Consider the following 22429-nt stretch of genomic DNA (forward strand, 5'->3'; position numbering starts at 1 on the left):
ATGGAAGTACAACATGTGTACAGTGAGATTGGCAGAGCCTCCCTTCGTGCTCCCCACACACAAGTCACAGTGACAATAAACTCTCCATCTTTTTACACCACGAGAGCCAATTGCACAATGCACCGGCCCCTAAAGGGAATTCTGATATTTTTAATTAATTAAATTAGTTATATTTTCCTATCAATAAAGTCTAGGAATCAGATTATAGCTTCCTTGTTTATAAACCGTATATACTCAGAAAAAGCTGTTCTGTCAAAAGCGTGAGCGTTGCAAAGAGAAAAGTCTCTTTAGAAACAGAAGCGTCTCCAGCTCAGCTTTCTTGGCAGAATCGGGATACATTCGGACATCATGGGAGGAATTGCAGGAAAGACAGGATTGTCTAGCGGTGAAGCCTCACCTGCATTTTTGTTGCATTTCTGGGAATCACCTGCGCTGAATCCTCTCCTCAATGGACTGTTAATGGTGGAGCAGCGGCTGGGTGCCTGTGAGAGGGAAGAAAATCTTTTAGATTTATTTAGATTTAGATTTATTTGATTTTTATACCGCCCTTCTCCCGAAGGACTCAGGGCTGTGTACAGGGCAATAAATATCAAAAATACAAGATACAAAAGTTAAAAAACATTAAATAATTGTGCCCGATGCAGTACATTAGTTAAAATCAATGTTAAAACCCCAAACCCATCAGACCAGGCCGGCTTGTTCAAATAAATAAGTTTTTAGATCACGTCGGAAGGAGCGAAGGTCGGGAGACATCCGGAGCTCAACCGGTAAGCGGTTCCAAAGGTCTGGCACGCCCACAGAGTACGCCCTCCCCCTGGGGGTCACCAGTCGACATTCTCTGACCGGTGGCACCCTGAGGAGGCCCTCTCTGTGGGAGCGCACTGGACGGAGGGAAGTTGACGACGGCAGCAGGTGTTCCGGTAGGTAATCGGGACCCATGCCATGTAGGGCTTTATAGGTCATCACCAGCACCTTGAATTAAATTGATTTGTTAACTAAATTAAATTAAATTGATTTGTTAACTAAATGCTGCAACCTTAGATTTAAATTTCCAAGGAAATTAAAAACCATCTTTTTATGTGGCTGTCTTTTTTGAGTTTCAAGTAATTTCTGCAAAAGCAGCTGTAATGTGAGCTAGAGGTGAAATACATTAAATGGACCCTTTTTTTGTTAAATCTACACACATTTGGTGTGCACACCGTACATATCTGAGCAACATCTGTATTTTTTTCTCTCGGTGCTGTACATCTGGATCATCTTATTTTTTTAATCAAGAAATCATAAAGTGAGCAGTGACTCATGACCCGCAAAAGTGCAGGTGGACATGAGGAAGACTTAGAGGATGGTTAGTCTGCCTGGTGTGGGCACTGTGCCTCCCTTGAGGATGCAGCTCTGTTTATAACATGGGGAAGAAGGAAGAGATGACAACCAAAAACTCCTTTGTCCCAGAGGGGGAGATTGTAGGGAAATGAAGAACAGGGAAATGCATCGTGATTGTTCTGATTCACAGTTAGGTCCCCAGGAATGCTCCGAAGTCTGTGTTTGGTGGAAGCCCTGCCCCATTCCTCGTGGGTGCTCCCCACCGTTCCTCAGTTCTCAGTTCAATCTCCACCACAGCTTCTCATTCTGTTCATTGCTTTTTGGCTCGTACAACTTGGTCAATGGTTTTCAAAAGTTCCTGGAGCACAGCGCTAAATTTCCGCCTCTCTGCGCCTGGTGCTTTGGCTTCAGGGGCACAGAGTTGGCACACACGCTCCCTGTTGTGAACCAGTGAGGCCCAATTACTGGGATCCTTGGTGCCACTGGTGTCTTTACGGAAGGAGGTTTTTGCTGCAGCAATTTCCATTGCTTAATTGGCTCCATAGACCTAAGCGTCCACTTTGCATCCCATCTTTGGAAGGTCAGGAAAGAGCAGCCGCAACAGACAAGGCTGAGATGGCTGCATGTTGCTTTCTAGCAGGACACCTGTGATGCATGCAGAGGGCCTTTGTTGCTACCGAGGGACAAATAGACACTTCCTGAATGACATGGGGACAGGAACTCAGACACTCCTTTCTGGGATGCAGATTCAAATGGGGACACAATGGAACTTGATATACGCTATCCATCTACTCTGTTCAGTTTTGAAGTCCTCTGCATTAGGAGAAGCCTCTTCAAATGCAGAATAGTCTCTTGGCTTGGCTGCGGGACATCTTCAGGCATGGAGCAGACGTGTCAGCAGCTTCGTTGCCCTTCTCAGTAGTAACGATGCTGTCCGTGGCATTAAGCAGAAGACAGCTGACAGCAGCTTGCATGGCTTGCTAAGGAGGCTGGTTTTTTTTCAGAGAAATGTGTGGCAGAGTTGTGCAATTTGCTGGCCCAAGCGGTGTGTTGTGGCCATTGGCTTAGAGCTTTGGGTCCAGTAGACCAAGGTGGCCTAGTCGGGGCCTTTTTTACAAATTTGTGAAATTCTTGGCAGAGGTCTTTGAAAAAAGCTGCTTAGAGTCATCTGAATCACGAGATAGGGGCAAATAAATTTGATAAATAAATAAAATAAAAACAGTCACTTCATAAAGTGCGCAGTTCCTTGGTGGTTTGGGTTCCTTATTGCTCCTGGGTCCCCAGCATGGTGCTTCCATTACTCATGGGGTGACTTGGTACTGGCAGGCCAGCTTTCCCTGTAGGAGCGCGAACTGGATGGGCAAATCCAGGAAGATGAGCTGGAGTGAGTAAACAGGCCTGGCCTCTGAGAAACTGATTCAAAACTAGGTGTTTTGCCCCTTCCCATTGGCACACGCTTGAAAGAGTAAGGAATAGGCTAGGGCAAATTTGAATGGCTGAGCCCCACGCTCCCCCACCCTTTTGCTGTTAGGGCTGCTGTACCTGCTGCTTGACCAGAGCACGTAGAACAGCCCCCCCAAATGCTGCGCAGTGCCAATCTTGGAGTGACTAATCCTTGGCCAGGCTGGCAGCCATACCCTTTGCAAGGCCTGGTGCTGCCCCGTCCCCTTTTGTAGGCTTTGCTCCAGTCCCCAAATGAGGAACCAGCAGGGGGGATGGGAGGGGCTCACCTTGGTTTCAATGCCTGCGTCTCTTTCTTTTTTGCAGAAACCGCCAGTCCTCTGGTTTCAAATCCTTTACCGCTTTTGCAAAGTAAGTGCGATGGACGTCCACACTGCCGTGTCCAGGAGGGTGCACGCACCCAGTGCCTCGTAAATCGCCCCTTTCCCACCCAATAACCACCAGAGCCTTTGGCCATTTCAGGTCATTTCAGCTTACGTTACTGGTTCAGCTCGAATGTTTTTTTTAGCATCAGCCACCTCGACTGATCAGAGCTGTCTCTTGAGGTCAGCAATGTCCACCCTGCCCCTCTCTGTTCAGCCGTGGGCTCCCAGGTCTGGCCTTCCTCTCAGAAGCAGTGGACTCTGGGCAGCAGTGGGGCCACCTCCCAGGAGGCTGCGTTGCCCCCCGTGGTCTGTGCTTGACTGGGGCTGGCCTTTCGCCAGCATCGTTTGGGGGATGCCGTGTGAAGGGAGTCGTGCTACTTGGCGGGAGGTCCCGGGACAGAGAGTCGGAAGCGTAGTCTGGATCCGCTGCTGATCGGCACCTTTTTGCCCTGCCTGCCTGCCTGCCCTCTCTTGGGCTGGGCTCCGCTTTGGAAAAGCTTGCCCACTGCCCAGCTGCGGTACCTGTTTTTCCTGGTTGCTCACCAGCAGCCCCGTCTCAAAACCCAAAAGCAAAGACTGAAGCTTTAGCCGGGATGTCCTCAGAGGCAGACGCCCGTCTTGCCACAAGGGTGACCTCAGGCATTCTTACGCAGCTGGACAGCGGTCATAAATGGAGATAAAGTTCAGGGGCGTGGTTGATGCCAGAGGATTGGAAGGAGTGTCCTCTCGGTGCTCTGCTCCACGCTCACCTGCAGGTCAGACTTTGTCTTCTCCCCTCCAGGTTTGTCCTGTTTCACCCCATGAGGACTTACACTTGTTGACCAGATTTAGGTGCTGTCAGTCTTAACCCTGGATACAATTGTTCCCCTTAACAGAGCCTCGGTTGGCATTTTAGTGCTAAGTCTTTGCAGTTTATCTTAAGAACTTACCTAAGGACTTACTAAGTCCTAAATCTTTTTCATTCTAATTATAGTCTAATTATTATTCTCTTTGTGTTGGGCATTTTAGGTTTTTTTGCCCCTCTGCATAATGCTTTAGATTTAAGTCTGTTGGAGTTGTTTCTCTTATTATTATTGTGGTTTCTTTGGCATACGTCACCTTTACAGAATAGGAAAAATGGCAGAAATATTACAATCGTGAGCCTAAGTGTAAAACGGCAGGTAGAATGGGAGTGTGCACAACTGCATTGAGTCGACTGCTGCCGGTGCAGAAACAGCCAGGGCTCCGGGTCAGTTTAAAAGAAGGCTTAGCCCCCCACGGAGGAGGAGACATCAGGCCAAAACCGAGAGACAACATGCCGGTTGGAGGCCAGCATCAGGACTCGCTGTCTGACTTGAGGAAGTGCCGCACTCAGTGGGGCTTTGGCACGATCCAGTATGGCTTCCGGAAGAGTCTACACAGGGATGCCCCAAAGGCGTGTGTGTGTGTGTGTGTGTGTGTGTGTGGTGGGGAAGGCGACTGGACTTACACAGTTTCCTTTTGAAGAAAAAAAGCACCTTCAGGACAACCCTAATATGGATGACTGAGAACCTCCATGGACGTGCAGAGGGAGGCACTTCTCACTTTCAGGAATTTGGGTTTGAGGTGGGGGCAGAAGGAAGTTGGAGACCTTGCTGTGCTCCGGCCAAGAGGAAGGCTTTTTTCCCCCCTTACTCTGTTAGTAGTTAAGGATGGTCTTCCCCTCTCTTCCTCTCTCTCCCTCCTGCACGGGGCTCCTCTCTGTACTGAGTGGGCATCTTCCACATGTTTTAGATGCTGACTCTCCTGGTTATACTGGGCAGTGGCCAGCTAGGCTGTGGGACTTGTATCGTTAACACCTGAAGGATCTTTAATTAATTAGTGTTAATTTTGATCCTGATTTGCACCTGTGTTATCCCAAATATAGCCTGTTGCTGTTCAGTTGACCAGCGCCCGGTCCTCTTAACGCTCCTTCTTGGCCTCCTCCTTTCAGAGCCATACACCTGTGGGGCCTGTGGCATTCAGTTCCAGTTCTACAACAACCTCCTTGAGCACATGCAGTCTCACGCAGGTAAATCTCTCGGTTGCTCCAAACGCCTCTACGGAAGAGCGCCAGGCCCACAGGAAATCTGCGGTTTGGTAGAACGGTCTGTGCCAATGTCGGTCTCTCTCCTCTGAAAACCTGTGTTTCCCTTTCTACAACCAAGGACAATGTCTTAGCAGTTATCCTTTCGTCCAGCAGTGAAAGTTGCCAACAAACAGACAAAGGCCAAGATTAGAAGCCTTTAATAACCTGTCAGAAGCTCCAACTTTTGATGGATGGACATAGTTGAGATTTGATAAAAAGAGATGTTCCTGACTATTTTAGGAAATGTGCAATACAGCAGGATGGTGGGAGGGAAGCTTAGGACTGAACGGTTGCTAATTGGCAGAGAAGCTCCTGTTGGTAAAAATGCCAAGTCAAAGTCAGGGCAAGTCTTGAAAATGTCAGGATGCCATCATTAGCAGTATATTGGAAAGTGGGGTGGATATTGAAACTTGTAGTTGCCCCCTGGCATACTCCCCCCCCCTATTGACTTCAAGCAAGCATAGTAAATTCTGATTGGAAAAGCACAAGACAAGCCAGTCTATCTGCATATTTGGGGGGGGGGAATGTAAAGGGAAGCCCAAGGCTTGCTTGAGGAACCAAAAGATCATGCTGGGGAACAATGACGAGCAAACTAGGGCCCCCGGGAGTTCAGCAAGGCCATCAAGAGAGGGTTATCCACTCTGTTCCTGTGGGGCTCGGAAGTAAAACTGCTATCTGTATGTGATTGTGCAGGGTGTGGTGTAAGGATTTCGGCCTCTCCTTTCAATGCATCTCATTTCTCAGGATAAGTGTGCAATAAGTGTCAAATTTCAAGGAAAGGCAGCAAAAATTACATGTCTGTCTATACTGGAATATGTGGCACATGGTGGTGCTCTCCTGCGTTACAGCCCATGTTTCTTCCCTGGGGCCCCACCCTGGATCTCCCACTTTGCAAGGGAGCATCTGCATGGCCGTAATTGCCCTCGGCCTGGTCAAAGGCAGCTTCCAGCGTTGCATTGTGGAAGCTGCCCAGGGAAGCAGAGGGCTGCTGCTGGGCTTTGTGACTTGGGGAGTTGTTGGCAATTGTGTGACTTGGGAAGCCTGCATTGTTGACTCGCTGCTTCCTGAGACAGAATCAGTGCAGTCACTTCCTGTCCTCTGTGCCTCTTGGCCCCTCAGCTGACAATGAAAACAACCAGCCCAGGTCACCTCCAGCTCTGGTGGAAGAGAAGTGGAAGCCGCAGCTGCAGAGGAACAACTCCAACAACAGTATGTGTACTATGGGAGAACCACTGCTCCTTGCTCTGAGGTTTAGAACGCGAGACCAAAATGCCTCAGCTGCTGCCAGAGCTAAGAACAGATTTATCTCTAGTCGTTCTCCCTTTTGGCCAGTTGATGCCCTTGTGGGTGGGTATTGCACGCATGCCATTGTTTCTTAGTGTCTTGCGACGGGGGTGTTGGAGGATAATGACATAGTCTGGGAAACGTCGTCTTAATGTTCTAGGAGGAGGAAGAAGGTGATTTAAAAATGCCTAATAAAGAACTCCAATTAAGGCAGAATATTTGTGTGGGGGTATATTGGAAAATGGAATATTTCCTTTTTCATGCCAGAGGCAGGGGAGGTATCTTTGCTAGTCACAAGCGCGTGGCACTGCTTTAAACAAAAAGTTTTATAGCTTTTAGTAGCGAATAATTATAATTGATTTGCACTCCTCAAATCTCATTGCCCGTTGAAAATCTTTTTTCTTCCTTGTCTGCAGCGTCAGCTGGCAGCTCCCTCCTGAACAGCCCAATCCCCGAGAAGGAACGACAGAACATAGCAGAGAGGCTGCTGAGGGTGATGTGCGCTGATCTGGGGACGCTGAGTGTGGTGAGCGGCAAAGAGTTTGTTAAACTGGCACAAAGTCTTGTTGACAACGGTGCTCGCTATGGCGCCTTCTCTGTTACGGAGATCCTTGGCAACTTCAACACGCTAGCTCTCAAGCACTTGCCCCGGATGTACAACCAGGTGAAAGTGAAGGTCACCTGTGCTCTTGGCAGCAATACCTGCTTGGGCATTGGCGTCACCTGTCACTCGCAGAGCGTTGGCCCCGATTCCTGCTACATTCTGACTGCGTACCAGGCGGAAGGCAGCTGCATCAAGAGTTACGTCCTGGGGATCAAAGGGGTGGACATTCGTGATAATGGGGACTTGGTCCACCACTGGGTACAAAACGTGCTTTCTGAATTTGTTATGTCTGAGATCCGGACCGTGTACGTCACAGACTGCAAGGTGAATTCCTCTGCATTTTCCAAGGCAGGCATGTGTTTGCGTTGCTCTGCGTGTGCCTTGACCTCCGTGGTGCAGAGCGTGCTTAACAAGCGCACCCTCCAAGCGCGCAACATGCACGAGGTCATCGAGCTGCTGAATGTCTGCGAGGACCTGGCGGGCTCTGCAGGGATCTCCAAAGAGACCTTTGGCTCTCTGGAGGAGACCTCCCCTCCCCCCTGCTGGAACTCCATCACGGACTCTCTGCTGCTTGTCCACGAACGCTACGAGCAGATCTGCGAGTTTTATAGCCGGGCCAAGAAGCTAAACCTTATCCAAAACCTCAACAAGCACTTGCTGAGCAACCTAGCAGCCATCCTGGCTCCGGTGAAACAAGCCGTCATTGAACTGAGCAACGAGAGCCGGCCCACGTTGCAGCTGGTGCTGCCTACCTACGTGAAACTGGAGAAACTCTTCACCTCAAAGGCCAACGACGCAGGCATTGTCAGCAAGCTGTGCCATCTTTTTCTGGAAGCCCTGAAGGAGAACTTCAAGGTGCACTCTGCACACAAGGTGGCCATGATTCTGGACCCTCAGCAGAAACTGCGCCCAGTCCCCCCTTACCAGCACGAGGAGATCGTCGGCAAGGTGTGTGAACTGATCCACGAGGTGAAGGAATCTTGGGCCGAGGAGCCCGATTTTGAGCCCGCCTCTAAAAAGTCTCGGACCTCGAGCGAGAGTTCTCCGACTCGGGAGGAAGACCGGTTGGGCAAAAGCGAGGTCTATGACTACTTGCAAGAGCCCCTTTTCCAGGCAGCCCCTGACCTCTTCCAGTACTGGTCCTGCGTGACGCAGAAGCATACCAAGCTGGCCAGGCTGGCCTTCTGGCTCCTGGCAGTGCCTGCTGTGGGGGCCAGAAGCAACTGCGTCAACATGTGTGAACAAGCCCTCCTGATAAAGAGGCGGCGACTGCTGAGTCCCGAGGATATGAACAAGCTCATGTTCTTGAAGTCCAACATGCTTTAAAATGAGGAGGGGGGGCGGGAGGGTCGCAGCATCCTCCCAGAACACGTCCCTGCCACTCGCAAACACTGTGGACCTCATTCGGAACACCCTGGGAAATAAAAAGTGCTTTTGATACACATATTGATACCTCTATATTAATATGTATATAAAAAGCTCAGTGGAAAGGAATGCGGGTGAGAAGCACACCTCTGCTAGAAACACGCTCCTTCCTTGCAGTTTCTGTGTGAACTTGATAAAACCTCCTCATGTTTTCAAGAGGGCAGGCCAGTTAGTCTGGAGTCTTTAGGCAGCTGAGTTTCTAAATTAACTTGAACGGTTGTTTCATTAATACTCTTTTCAGAAATAACCCTTCCCCCCCCAACCCCCCCCTTCTGTTTTCCTTCTCCTCTTTTGAGCCCTGATGCCAGGGACGGTCAGCCTTGATTTCTGCTAGTTTTTGGCCACACTGGATAGCTCCTCCTATGAGGGGCGTTCAAAGTTTCCTCTTGGCAACATAAATCATGTTGTGTTTGCAGGCAGCTGCCTTTCAGAAACTTCCAAGTCAGGAACGGAGACTTGAAGAATTTAAAAGAAAAAAATCCAGGAGAAAAAAGCTACCTGATTTTCATACCGGTGACTTGACTTCTCTTAAGGAAAAAAGCGGGGGAGGGAATTAAAACCTGAAATAATATTTTGCAGAAAAGAATACATAGCCCTCCTGATAAAGTCCTCGCTAGCTGCTCTGTCTAAACTCGACGGCCATTCGGGGTTTTGTCTGTTGGCTCGGGAAGAGGCACAGGGAGGTGTTTTGTGTCTCCCGGAGATGCCGGCCATAAAACATAAGTAGGAATCTCTTCCCTGCACCACGCCTGTCCACCTCCTGACCTCCAGAGACACTTTGCTACCTAAGAACTTTTTTTTGATATTCTTGTCCAGCCTCCACGTTCAGAGCAATAGTTGACTCAAGGCAGTTGTCCTTTGAGCATCGCGTTTCTGGCTTCACTCTTACTGGCGAGGAGGCAGAAGGTAAGCGCAGAGTCGAGGTGCTGGCATTTTGCCTTGGCTGCTGGCACACCTGCTCTGGGGCCTGGGTTTCTCTTGGTTTGCACCTGGGGGCGGTGACGGAGGTGACATTTTGTTTAGGCAGACCCAAACTGCAGTATCTCTCAGTCGGTGGCCAGTGAAGGCAGAGTACAGTTTTCTCACACAATTCTGTTTTTCTTCAAAGTATTGTTGGCAGGAGGAGCGGAAGGGGTTTCCTAGTCTTGCCTACTGCCCCTGGAGGTGGTCTCCGTCCCACCAGCAGCAGAGGGAACGATGCCCCTTGCAGGAGAGGGGCACCCACCGCCTGGCCACCCGCAGCTGAGCGCTCACAGCGTGGCTTAGAAGAGACCCGTCCCATTTCTCTTCTCTTTCAGGCCTGCTTTTCTCCTCCTTCCAGCCAGCCGTTGGAGACCCCTGAAAGGGGCTTAGACTGTGAGGCTGCCTGTCCTCCACCCTGCTGGCCACTGGAGCAGATTCTCCCCCCCCCCCTTAGAGCCCAGGGTGATCTACTGCTGCCTTTCCTCCCCCCTCCTCCATCAACACCGAGGGAAGGGTGATGGTGTGGGTCGTTTCCCTCTGAGGAGAGTTTGGGGGCTGCCCCATTCCACGTTGCACCGCTTTAACGTCCGCATAGGCCAGGCAGCGTCTCCACCAGGAGGTTCCTGTGTTCTATGATGAGGTTTAGATTATTGTAATTCTGTTCTTAACTAAACTGTTTGTCACACTGACATGTTTCTCCTGCTGGTCTCTTCATATTCCTTCCCTTCCTCCCCTGGACACTGGGGTTCCTGTGAGCATAGGTTAACTTACTGCTAAGCTTGTAAGCCGCCCTGAGTCTTCGGAGAAGGGCGGGATATAAATGTAATAATAAAATAAAATAAAATAAACTCTTGGAATCTCTTACATTTAAGCAGGTAAATTTGAAATTTAATCTCCGAGAACAATTGCTCATTCTTCTAAATCTGCCTTAGGTGTTCTCATGGATCTGGCTATTACAATTTTTCATATTTAAGAAATGCAGGCCTAACACAATAAATATGAAGATAGGAAGATTCCATTCTGAATCTTTGGAATTATTTTATAATTGAAGAATTCTGACATTCATTCTTTTTAATTTTTTAAACATCCTCATGCGAGAGAGAGAATGAAATGCAGGACAGCTGCTCACAGGTACCACCGTGCTTAGGGGCGGACAGGAATCTGTAATGGATTCTGGGACTCCAGGGGTGCAGTGGGAGAGGAGAGAATCTGTGGGGCGCCAAGCAGTCAGATGTACGTGGAAGCCCCTAAGTACAACTCTTAAACTAATTAGGTTTTTGTGCTAGAACGGCAATGGTGGGGATGCAAGAACTTCACAAACAAGAAGAATGTCAGGGAAGGAGAATATCCGGACGATCCTTGTGCAGAAGAAGCTGGGACAAAGGCAGAGTCTGAAGCAACGGTGCGGGAGACTCTGAGGTTGTAACAAATTAGCTCCGCTGTTCCCTTTGCAAAACTGGTTTGGGAACGGGGGTGGGCAGTTGTTTCAGCCCCATTGCCAACCTCTCCTCCTAAGTCACGGTTGCAGGGCTCAGTTGGGGTCCAAAACGAAGGAACTGAGTGCCCAGAGAAGTGGGCATTGTCCACAAGGGCTCCGTTTGCTGTGGGCTTGCGCGCTGTTTGCAGGGCTGGTGGGCCAGATCTACGTCTCTTGTGCTGTGGCTTAGGCTCCTGTGGGCCACGCTCCACTGCCAAGAGAGACTCTGCCTGAACGGAGGGTGCCCGTCTCTGCCTCTCAAAATAGGGGCATCTGTGTCACCGTGAAGGACTTAGGGGAGGTGGCATCACGGCAGATGATCCCTGAGAAGTCGTCTCCCCCTTCTTCTCGCCCTCAGGCAGACAATTTCCAGGGTGATGAGTTTTTGGAGTATGCATTTCCTAAGATGGAAATGTGTTTGCTGAGCGATCCCTCCTACCGGAGCGTTCAAGAAGCTGAACAGCACTTACCTCAGCAATCACCCACTGGAGGGCTGAAGCACCGGGAGAGGGAGAGGAGAAGCTCAGTGGGGTCAGAGGGCAGGGGCAGGGTGGAAGGGCGAAGAAGTTCCTTCGGTTGCAGGAAAGGGCTCGAAGCGGTTCTTCTTGCGGGCACAGGTTCCAAGGATTAAGGGAGGCCTCCTCCTGACCCATCGGCGGATGGGTCCGATGCCAGCTTGGACAGATGGCCCCTCTCCACATTTTCTACCTCTTTGGTGTTTATTGAGAGCTTCCTCTGAATGCCAGCTGCCAACTGTCGTCCCAGGGAGGGGGTTGGTCTTTGGCCACTTGCTTAGAGTCAACCCATCGTTCATCATTTCCACGGTGTGGAGGTTAAAACTGCTGTGAAGGTCAGCAGGAGCCAAAGCCAGCAGCGGGCAGGTAGGCAGCCTGCGGACCCCTCCCCACTTGGGCATCGGGACGGGGTGCGTAAAGGCCTGGCACGGGGAGAAAGCACGTGCGTCACACCTGTGTTGGGTAGCTTGGTGTTCCTGGCAATATGAGATGCTTCCGAGAGGGCACCTCGCCATCTCGGAGAGTTGCATAAATCTAAATGTCATCTTAAAGAAGAGATAACAGAAAAATTTAAAAAGTATATACAAAAATATTTTTAGGCCAGAGTTTTCTACAGGTATTAATGAATATTTTTCTTAATCCTCATAAGTTTTACTGTGTTTAATATTTCTTAATACCAGTAGCATTAATTTATACTTTTGTAGCGACACACTATTTTTATAAAACGCCACCACTTGGCTTGTCTTCGTGAGGGGGGGATTGTGTGAGGGCGATGTGCTGACCCATGTACTGTATTTAAAAAAAGAAAAGTTATCTACTGTCACGCTTGCTGTGTGTTAATAAACAAAAAGGAAACTTGCGCAGTGTTGCGTCTTCTGTAACAAAAGGCTGACCGGGCTTGTGTGGGGAGGGGGCCACGGGGTTGAGAGCCCTGAAGGTCGAGAGCAGCGGGGAAAGGGCTTCTGGATCGCGCCGTTTGCGGGTGGAGCTGGGTCGAGATCAGCTGTGTCCAAACGGAGTCTCAAAGCCCAAAGCGGCGTTAGTTCTTTCTTAGGTGCGCGTATCTACGGTCTGAAAGTAGGAGAAACGGCGCCACGGTGTACCGCGTCTGAGCTGCGACGTTTCCCCAAAGAGCCGGCCGGCCAGAAAAGAGCCCGGGCGCGCTGCGGGCCAGCGGGAGCCTCGGCCCAGGGAGGGAGCTTCGGAGGCTGGCGGCCGAGGGGGTTGGAGAAGCGCCGCGCTGGGCCTTTAAGCGGGGCGGGCCTTCGGGGAGGAGGAGGAGGAGGAGGAAGCCGCCGCTCCGCCCGCCCGGAGAGCCTGCCTGCTCAGAAGCGGAGGGCCCGGCGTAGCGGGACGGCGAGAGGCTCCCGCTCGGAAAGCGGCGCGATGCAGGCTCAGCCGCCCCTGCACGGCGGCTACTTCCACCCGGTGCTTCGCTCGTGGCAGGCGACGGCCGCCGCCCTCCACGCCCGGCACCTGGTCTACCCGATCTTCGTCTCGTAAGTGCCGAGGCGGCTCCGGCAGGCGGAGGGGGGAGGGTCGGGAGGCGGCCGCAGCTGCGACCTCCCGTTGCGACGCCTTCGGCTTCCCCGGGAGCTTCCGAGGGCCGCTCGGTCCTGCGAGCGCCGAGCCAACGGGGTTTTGGGGGCCACGGAGGCCTGGGCCGTAGGAGCGGCTCCTCCGCGGCGCGGCTTTCGGGACGCTGGCGCGGCGCCTCCCCTCTGACGGTGCCTCCCTTACTCGACCCTTTCAGGGATAGCCAGGATGCCGTGGAACCGATCGCCAGCCTGCCCGGCCAAGCTCGGTAAGTCGGAGCGGGGTTCCTATCCGGACGGGCAGAGGCGGGCGGCTGCCCTCCAGCAGCCCGACCGAGGGGCGTCTGTCCCGCAGCCGAGCTGCGGCGCCAGTTCGAGCCGGACTGCGAGACCCCGGGGCGAGGCCGTCCAGCCATAGCTCCGCCCGGACCTCACCGGGGCTCCTGGCCCCAGAACCGGCCCTCGCTCGCTCTTGAGCATTGGCCTGCCCTGCCTGCTGCTGAGGCCCCCCTCCCTCCTCCTCATAGGAGCGACTTACCCACTTTCGTGGACTGTAAGTTCTTCAGAGGAGTTGACCGTAGTCAGTGGGAGAAGATCCTGGGAGAGGCCGGGGAATGGGAGGCAGAAGGCAGTCCTGGGATTTGGGGTCTGGGGGAGGCATTAAAGGTGGGAAGTAAAGGAGGGGAGGAGGCGTATTTTCCTGACCTCCTTCCTTGATTTTCCTCCCTCAGAATCACCCCTTAAAGCTGCTGTTTGGGGGGAAGAGACCTTTCAAAAGCACATTTGAAAGCAGCTCTAGGCTGGGATGTGCGTGTGCACACGTCCTTTTGCCCGGACCCGGGGTGGGGGTAGGTTGGGCTGAGCTGGGAGATAGAAGGCTTTGGAGGGCTCTTCTTTCCCCTGAGAAAAAAAACTCTTTCAGTTGCCCTTTGGAGATAACAGCCTGTGGAAACCCCAGCCCAGCCCTTGGGGAGATGGCAGGGTGTGCCTGTTACTCCCTCAGCCTGCTTGTGCAAGAAACACTTGCGTGCACATGCACGAGCTCGGAGAAGTCACCCACCCTCTTTCTTGCCACACACTGCTGCTTTGAACCCCACTGTTACTGAAGATAAGGCTGAGGCCGTGCTGGCTGCTTCTCTGGGGACCCACGTGAAAAGCAAAATTTCTCTTTTAGTTTAAATTTTAAATTAGCAGGGTTGAAATCTGTAGGGAGCCAGAGTTGGCTGGATCGTGTTCTATAGTGCTAGAGATTGTATCTCTTAACTTTCCAATTTTGGGGAACCCTATGAGGACGCGGTGGCTCAGTGGGTTAGGACGCTGAGCTAGTCAATCAGAAGGTCGGCAGTTTGGCGAGTCGAATCCCGAGCGCCGCGTAGCAGAGCGAGTGCCTGTTACTCGTCCCAGTTTCTGCCAACCTAGCAGTTCGAAAGCACGTCAAAATGCAAGTAGAAAAACAGGGACCACTCCGGTGGGAAGGTAAGAGCGTTCCGTGTGCCTTTGGCGTCTAATCATGCCGGCCACATGACCACGGAGACGTCCTGGCTCTTCGGCTTTGAAACGGAGATGAGCACCGGCCTTTAGAGTCGGAAACGACTAGCACGCATGTGCGGGGGAACCTTTACCTTTACCTATCAGGAGAGCTGGAATTGGCCAGCCTAGTCTGCAGTGCTCCCCCCCCCAAAAAAAAATCTATATGGACACCAGCATGTTCTACATAATCTCTGGGTTCAAACCCCTTGGCTTCACCCATCTGGCTCTTTGGGGTCTGCCTCCCTTTCTGTGAGTCGCCCTGCTGAGCTCACAACTGACTTCCTCCCCCCAGGCACGGGGTCAACAAGCTGGAGGAGCTGCTCGGCCCCCTGGTGGCCGATGGGCTGACGTGCGTGCTGATCTTCGGCGTCCCAAGCCGGGCTATGAAGGTGTGCTTCTCAATTGCGGTTGAGCCAGCGCTCCTGGGCGGAGGGTCTTGCTTCTAGGCAGGCTGGTGGGCAGCTGCTTCTACCTCTCTGCTGCACAGGATGAGCGCGGCTCTGCAGCCGATGCCAAAGACACACCTGTCATCCAGGCCATACAGATGATCCGCTCTTTGTTCCCCGAGCTGCTGATTGCGTGTGATGTCTGCTTGTGCCCTTATACCTCGCATGGGCACTGTGGTGAGTGCTGCTGGGCTTGGAAAGGACTAGAGGCTTGATTTTTCAGATGTCCAAATAGCTTAATAGCCGGTGTAGGCAATAAGCCCCTGTGCCGTCTTCTCCCTTTAGATCTTGGGCCAATGACGCAGAGGGCCTGCAAAGGCAGGGGGGATAGTAGCGCTTTCCTTGCCTTGCAGGTCTCCTTCGGCAGGACGGCACCCTTCAGAATGAGGCCAGCTGCCGGAGACTCGCTGAGGTGGCCTTGGCCTACGCAAAGGCAGGTAAGGCGTTTGCTCTCTGGATTGCAGGGCATTTATGGGTAGGGCAGCTGCTGGCAGTAAGCCGGCGGCTGCTTAGCTGAAGTGGGGCTGGACCTCTACCAATAGTCAGGCCCTGGGACACACTCAGCCACGTTCTCCCTTGAGGAACCCCAGTCAGAGAAGCTGCCACCATTGCCAGCTCACACCTCCTGTCGCCCTTCCTCAGGCTGCCATATCGTGGCCCCCTCGGACATGATGGACGGGCGCATCCACGCAATCAAGGAAGCCTTGGTTGCCAATGACCTGGGTAATAAGGTAGGCGTGAGGGACCAGCCAGGAGCCTCCTTCATAGGTTGGTGAAACATACGGAACTAGTCCCAAGTCCAAGCGCAGAGCTGCCTTCAGAGGCTCTGAGAGTCCACCTTCCAGGTTCTGAACAGCAACACGGGAGCGTGTGGGGTGTGTGTGTGCTGAAGGGCACTCGGGGGGGGGGGGTGTGGGCTCAGGGTCCAGGGAAACACGGTGCACGATGGCTGTGCTGTCCCTGCAGGTGTCGGTCCTGAGCTACAGTGCCAAATTTGCTTCCTGCTTCTACGGCCCTTTCAGGTGAGGGTGACCGGGACTGTCTTTGGTTGGGAAGGGGGATCCCCACGACCAAAGGCTCAGACAGCCGACCAGCCATCGGAGGCCTTGATGGGCCCCTCTGTGGTCTGGGGATCGAAAGGAGGTCACTCTGTTTCTTTTGGTCCACGTAGAGACGCGGCCTTATCCAAGCCTGCTTTTGGGGACCGGCGGTGCTACCAGCTTCCTCCAGGATCTCGAGGGCTGGCTCTGCGGGCAGCGGTGAGCGCCTAGCTGGGCTTGCAGAGCTAACAGGCCCCGAGGGGGGCACGGGCAGTTCACCAAGGGCTTCCCTCTTCCAGGCCACGCTTCGCAGAGGGCGGCGGTGGGTGGGACATTTTGGAGGCCTGGGAACTCGTGCAAAGAAAGGCAGAAGCTCCCTGAGGAGTCGCTGCAGGGGCTGGCCCAACTAGACCGGCTTCTTGCTACCCTGCCGGTAACTGGCCGTGCCAAGGGCAGCGATACCCTCCTGCCTCTTAGCCAGACCTTGAGCTTTAGCCCGGCAGCTTCTTTTATTTTCTAACACGCTCTCTGCTCCGGAGTAGTTTTGTTTTACGCTATCGCTTTTAGTTTTAACTGTCCCTGTAAATTGCAATTTTCAAACCATTTTTAATTTATCTCTGGGGTGCCCTATTTTGATAAGGCAAAAGAAAGAATCCAGGAGGAGCAAGATTCTGCGGCTGGCCCAGGAAGGGAGGGAGGTTGGCCGGCTGGCCCCGCTGGCGAGCTTCCACTGTGGCCTTAGGCAAGCCAGACTATTTCCCGCAAGGGATCAGGTGAAAGTCTGTTTGCAGATCAGAGAAGTCAGCACGTCAGATGATTCATCTTTTGCCCTATCTGAGAAAGCGCTTTAAAGGGCTGTTTGGCTTTTGCTGTTGGGGAACAGACAAGGCCCACACGACCACAGACAAGAGAATGCGTATTGCTGCGTGTTGCCGAGAGGAGAGGGCAGAAAAAGCGAGGCTGGGCACTTGCAGGCTCTAGCCCAGGAAACAAGCTCTCTGCGTGTGTTTACGTGTGCTCTGGCAGAGCCAGGTCAGGATTGTGGAAGTTCAGGAATGCGAACGATGCCGTTCCCCCTGCCAGCTTGACCGCCCATCGAGCAAGGCCTCGGGTTTGGCTCCTGGCTATCCTGTGAAATGGCTCTGCTCCACTCCCTCCCCACGTGAACTCCCTCTGCTGCATTTCTCCCTCTCCAGGACCGGGATGTACAGGAGGGGGCAGACATGCTGATGGTAAAGCCTGGGATGCCCTACCTTGACCTTGTGCGGGAAGTGAAGGACAAAGTAAGCTCCCCACTCCCCCCACCCTGGGAGCGGGCAGTAGCGGTGGGTGCCTGCCCCCCCTTCTGAGAAAGACGGTGTGTGTTTCCCCAGCACCCCAGCCACCCCCTGGCTGTCTACCATGTCTCGGGAGAGTTCGCCATGCTGTGGCACGGGGCACAGGCCGGGGCCTTTGACCTGAAGGCGGCAGTGATGGAGGCCATGGCCGGGTTCAGGCGAGCAGGTGAGCAAGGGAGGAGGGGCAACCAGGGCCGTCTCTGCCGACGCTGTCCCTCTGCAAAACGGAGGCCAAAGCCAGCGGCCAGCATTGGGGGGAGGGGAGGGTGGGACGCTGCGGGTGCCGAGAGGGCCGAAGGACCAGTTGGATTCCTAGGAGAATAACACCGACAGGCTGCCTTGGCGGTGGAGGATGGTCTTTCCCTGGAGGAGCAAACTGGCCGGTTTCCCGCTCAGGCCGAATCAGCCACGAACCGGCTTCTCCTATGAAAAAAGCTTTGAAGCACGGGTGTGTTTGTGCCCGTTCATTTTGTAAACGATTCTCTTGCAGGAGCCGATGTCATCATCACCTACTACGCGCCTCAGCTTCTGCGGTGGCTGAAAGAAGGGCAGGCGTGAAGGGGCTCTCTGGCCTGGCGAGCAGGAGGGAAGCAGGAGACACGGAAAGCACTGGGCGTCCGAAGGCGGGAAGCCGGGCATTTTTTTTCTTTTACAGCGTTTCGAAGAGCTTGCTTCAAAATTTGTGTCTTCTTATAAAGTAAAGAAATTTGGCTGCTTCACTATACTTTCTTTAAAAACAAACATTTACCTTTTAAAATACTGCCACAATGTTATTACGCTCTGCCGGCTAGTTAGTAGCATAATATCCATAGAGACACGTATCGACTGAAAAGCAGCCGGGGAACAGTTAGCCAGAGGGCCGCTCTGTAGGAAGAAAGAGTAAAGATGTTTTTCTAAAAACAAACAAAAAAACCTTGTAAGCTTTTAAGCAACTCTGTATCCTCCCCAAGGGGACTTTTTTCACCTGCAGTCTCAGTCCGAGGCTCTGGTGTCTCAGTTTGCCTTTCCAATCCACTTAAGCAAAAGCTTTACACGAAACGATCTCCTAATTCACTTCTCTTAACGGACAGGAGTAGAAGAGGAGTCGCTTCACCCACACGGCCTAGAGAGGAAGGAAAAGATCTACCTTCCGATCGGTCCTGTCCTCGCCAACGTGGTCGGCCTCGGGAAGGTTCGTTCACCCAGCCTTCGACCAGACCATCCACGGAAGACTTCAGGGGCTTCCTAGATCACGGTAGCCCCAGCATTCGGTCTCGGCTTAACACGAGGCGTACACCAGGCCAGTGCGGCCCATTCAGTAAACCACAAATTCCCACTTGCCTCAATGTGTGAAGCCTGCCGCCCTCGCTACTGCTGGAGGCCAAGCCCTTCTGCCTCCTGGGATGCAGACTTGCCGTGCCTTTCTGTGTCCTAGCAGGTGGCTTCTTTTGCTCCGCTCTGCTTTTCTCAACCCATTTTTTCCTGCTTTCGTCTGCTGCCTTCTCTCTAAATCTACGTGAAAGCTGATGAGAAGTAAAGTTTTAGTATTTACCGAGAAAAAAAATATTGTTATACGTATAGTCATCTGCTGCTGCTGTAGATGGATGGAGAAATAAGTCTGTGGAGCCAGTGTGAGAGCTTGGGGTTTGGTCTTTGTGAAAATGGGGGTGCCGAGTCGGCGGAAGGATCTGAAGAGAGACGGGACCAGCTCCTCAGTGGAGAAAGGCTGCCTCATAGGTTCCCCCCGCCGTCGATTCTGCACCCCCAGGTCCTGGCGGAGGGCTAGGTCCACGGTAGGGTTGACTCTCAAGGGGCTGCTGAAGGTAATCCACGCGTACCAGGACAGGAGCAGTGCGATTCCTCTGAACCAGAGCAAAGAGTGTATTTAGCGGGGTCTATATTGTGGCTTCTCTCTTGATTTTGTAAATTAAATAATTGCGGGTGTAGGCACAACCTAAATATTGCACTCCCTTTGTGTTATAGGACGGCGGTAGCGAAATTCACAGTCACCATTTAACGTCAGATCAGCCCAATTTCAACAGCAAACATTAAGTTACCCAAGGGAAGGCTGGGGTTCTGTCCCTTCAGAAGCGGTAAAGGGATGGGGAAAGTTTTCTATGCAGGCAACCAGCGAAGAGTCCCACCAGAACGAAAACGCAAAAGCGCCATTGCATTCCTGCCAAGTCTTCCAAAACGGTTCTGCATGCAGGCACACGGAGTGTGAGGGCCCACTCGAACCTTAGGCCACATCACCAGGGTGGCTTCAGGCACCATCCTGGGGGTAGGGGGCGGGGCAGAAGCAGTTCCAACGCAGCGCACGCTCAGTTCAGCCCACCTAGCCCAGGAGGCACGGGGCAAGCAGTCCTAGAGCGAGAGTCTGAGTCCTGCGGTTAAAGAAGGAATAGCAGTCACGAAAGGAAATAAGCCCTTTTACAGGGTCAGGAAACAGTGCCATCCTGTTATTCAAGCAGGTATAGCAGGCACAAAAAGAAACCTTTTTAATGAATGGCATTTTAAGGTTATTCCTTAATTATTTAAACCTTATTAATATTAATAGGGCATCATAGTCCTCCTTAACTTGGTTTAAGGCTTTTGAAGCAGGAGGAACCTTTCCAAGAGCCTTCCCAAGAGCAGAGCTTGGCAGTCTACCAGAAAGGGCCGTGGAGCAGAATCTACGGGTGGTGCTCGCGGGCTCCACTTTCCAGGGATTTTGAGACAAGGTAAGAACGCATCTCTCGGCGAGCTTTTGTGTAATTTTAAGACCGATTTCAATTGCATTAATGTTTATAGATTACAGTGTTAGTATTTTGTGAAGCACGTTGACGGTAGAAGAAACAAAACCGCCTAGATACAAAATAACTTAGCAACAAATGTAAAATTAGAAATAAGTATAAACATAGATTACATCTTAAATCTTAGCGTACTAAACTCTAGAAATAAAGATAACTCTAAATCAAATTTTGAAAATCATTAGGCTTAATTGCCGTCTACACTTTTAAATTAAAAAATACAAAAGCGTAACTGTAACAGCGCCTGCCTGCAACAGCAGTACTTTTGTTTTTTAAATCATCAAGTGAAAATCAGAGCAACATTATTCCACTGAAATTAGTTCAACTTAAGCATCACGATTATCCTATTTTTAAATCTTCTGAGATTTCTTTGGGAGCCACCAAAAGAAATAAATCTTTTAAACGGCATTGTAAGGTTATTCCTTATTATTTAAACCTTATTAATAGGGCATCACAGTCCTCCTTAACTTGGTTTAAGGCTTTTGAAGCAGGACTCCTTCTGTGCCTACGTCACAGCAAACGGACCTCCCGTTGCCCTATTAATAATAAGGCATTAATAATAAAGATACAGAAGAATAACCGTAAAACGCCATTAAAAAGATTTATTAATTGAGGCTGCTCGGAACACAGGACGGCACTATTTTCAGTCCCACAAGGACTACAGAACAGGCACAGAAGAAGGAATCCTGCTTCAAAAGCCTTAAATCGGTTTTTTTCTTTCAGTGGCAACAATATACGCTTTGACACAGTTTTCCATCCCATAGCATTAGCAATCGAGGGCATCGTAGTACGCCTTTTCGATAACCTCAGCGCTATCTCTAAGGGACAGAAAACCATGCCCTCCCTCGGTCCAAGCAGGTACGTCAGCCACCAAAAGAAATAAATCTTTTATTTAAATCTTTCAAATGGCATTTTAAGATTATTATTCTTTATTAATAAAAACTTATTAATACTAGGCCTTTTAATTTTGCGCCTGTGTCTCAGGAAAATGGCCATCTGTCCCCCTATTAATATCAATAATACGTTAATATTAACTATTAACATCAATAAGGCGTTAAGAATAAAGATGGAGAATAATAACCTTACAATCGCATTGAAAAGGTGTTTCTTTTTGGCGGCCGCAATACCGGGTTTGACCACAGGAGGGCAATGCACCCTGGATCTTTGGGATAACCACGACTCGGACGACTCAAACATACAAAGAAACACCGAGAAGCGAAGTAGCAAAGCGCAGAGCGCCAGCCAAAGCGTTGCCGCTCTATACTTCCTCGAAAAGGATGAGCCGCTCCCGTCGGCCTTCTGCGCATGTGCGCTGTCTCGTTCCTCCCGTGTAATCTTCGAGAGAACTTCTCGGCCCGGGTGACTTCCTGTCCGTCGATCTCGGCCGTTCCCCAGGACTTTTGATACAGTTCCCTTCCATGACGGCTGACTTCCGGTCCTTTCTTTTTGATCATTCCCCTAACTTCCTTTCAGAGAGAGAGAGAGACATCGGTGGGCTTCCTGTCCTTTCCACGATGGTCGTTTTCCGGTCCATTCTTCTTAGTCATCCTCCAACTTCCTTTCGCGGCGACTTTCTAGGCCCGGCGGACTTCACGTCCGATCAACGTTAGACCGTAGATTTAAAATGCCATTAAAAAGGTTTATTTCTATCGGCGGCCGCAATACCGGGTTTGACCACAGGAGGGCACGGTTTCGCGCCCCATAGCATTAATATTGAGTCCGTCGTAGGCCTTTTGCCTAGGATCGGGACACCGAGAAGCAAAGCCACAAAGCGCAGAGCGTCCCCTTTCACAGAGACCTCGAAACGGCCGACTTCCTGTCCGTTCCTTTTAGTCTTCCCGGCCAACTTCCTTTCGCTGCGACTTTTTCGCCACGGCGGACTTTCTGTTAGCTCAGCCGCGCCTTCTGTTGTGCTGCAAAGATCGCGGAGCTCCTTTTTAGAGCCGGGGCCGTCACACAAGGTGTTTTGGCGTCCGGGTCCGGAATGGCGTTCCGTCCCGTCTCGGGGGTCTCCTCGAAGGCTGTCAAGCAAGGCAGCCTTTTGATGGTGTTTTCCCAGTGCCCCACTCCCGGATGTAGAAGAACGAGTCTTAATAGGTTCCTCTTAAAAGCGTACCCCGCTGACCCCCGTCCACCAAACGAAGATGTTTTCATTCAAGAATAGTTTTGCTTGACCTGCCCTGCTATTTCTTTAAGGAGATTGTACGTATTTACGTTTCATCATCATCATCATGCTCAGGCAGAACTTACAGAATCACAAGAGTTGGAAGGGA

The 22429-nt window shown here is 51.6% G+C and overlaps 2 protein-coding genes and 1 long non-coding RNA gene across 7 annotated transcripts in view; 2 read left to right on the top strand and 1 right to left on the bottom strand.

The window, feature by feature from the left end:
* The window catches only part of ZNF618 (zinc finger protein 618), a 43295-nt gene extending 33098 nt beyond the window's left edge, over nucleotides 1-10197 (top strand). For 3 of the 4 annotated variants that reach the window (XM_083375360.1, XM_083375358.1, XM_083375361.1), the window contains 4 exons: nucleotides 3088-3132; nucleotides 5098-5175; nucleotides 6352-6441; nucleotides 6933-10197. In XM_083375360.1, the coding sequence (XP_083231486.1) occupies nucleotides 3088-3132; nucleotides 5098-5175; nucleotides 6352-6441; nucleotides 6933-8446 (1727 nt within the window). In that variant the 3' untranslated portion in view covers nucleotides 8447-10197. The remainder of the gene's footprint in view (nucleotides 1-3087; nucleotides 3133-5097; nucleotides 5176-6351; nucleotides 6442-6932) is intronic. The other variant, XM_083375359.1, reaches the window with a different exon arrangement.
* A 2472-nt stretch (nucleotides 10198-12669) lies between these two features.
* On the top strand, nucleotides 12670-18709 carry ALAD (aminolevulinate dehydratase). 2 transcript variants are annotated; one of them, XR_014493954.1, is made up of 12 exons: nucleotides 12670-12999; nucleotides 13254-13304; nucleotides 14858-14954; nucleotides 15053-15188; nucleotides 15365-15448; nucleotides 15654-15742; nucleotides 15978-16033; nucleotides 16183-16270; nucleotides 17248-17334; nucleotides 17425-17554; nucleotides 17879-18085; nucleotides 18459-18709. XR_014493954.1 is itself a non-coding variant. In XM_083375362.1 (11 exons), the coding sequence occupies exons 1-11, from the start codon at nucleotides 12887-12889 to the stop codon at nucleotides 17944-17946; spliced, it is 999 nt and encodes a 332-aa protein (XP_083231488.1). In that variant the 5' UTR covers nucleotides 12670-12886; the 3' UTR covers nucleotides 17947-18107. The 2 variants fall into 2 exon arrangements, 1 of the variants encoding a protein (XP_083231488.1); XM_083375362.1 differs by lacking the exon at nucleotides 18459-18709 and having other exon boundaries at nucleotides 17879-18107.
* Nucleotides 18119-18848, bottom strand: LOC310647823. The gene is made up of 3 exons (XR_014493955.1): nucleotides 18709-18848; nucleotides 18353-18490; nucleotides 18119-18252 (listed from the first exon to the last, which is right to left on the bottom strand). It is a non-coding gene; the product is annotated as an uncharacterized lncRNA (long non-coding RNA).
* Between the last annotated feature and the right edge of the window lie 3581 nt (nucleotides 18849-22429).

This window comes from Vipera ursinii (assembly GCF_947247035.1).
Source record: "Vipera ursinii genome assembly, chromosome: 16".
Classification (NCBI taxonomy): Eukaryota; Metazoa; Chordata; class Lepidosauria; order Squamata; family Viperidae; genus Vipera; species Vipera ursinii.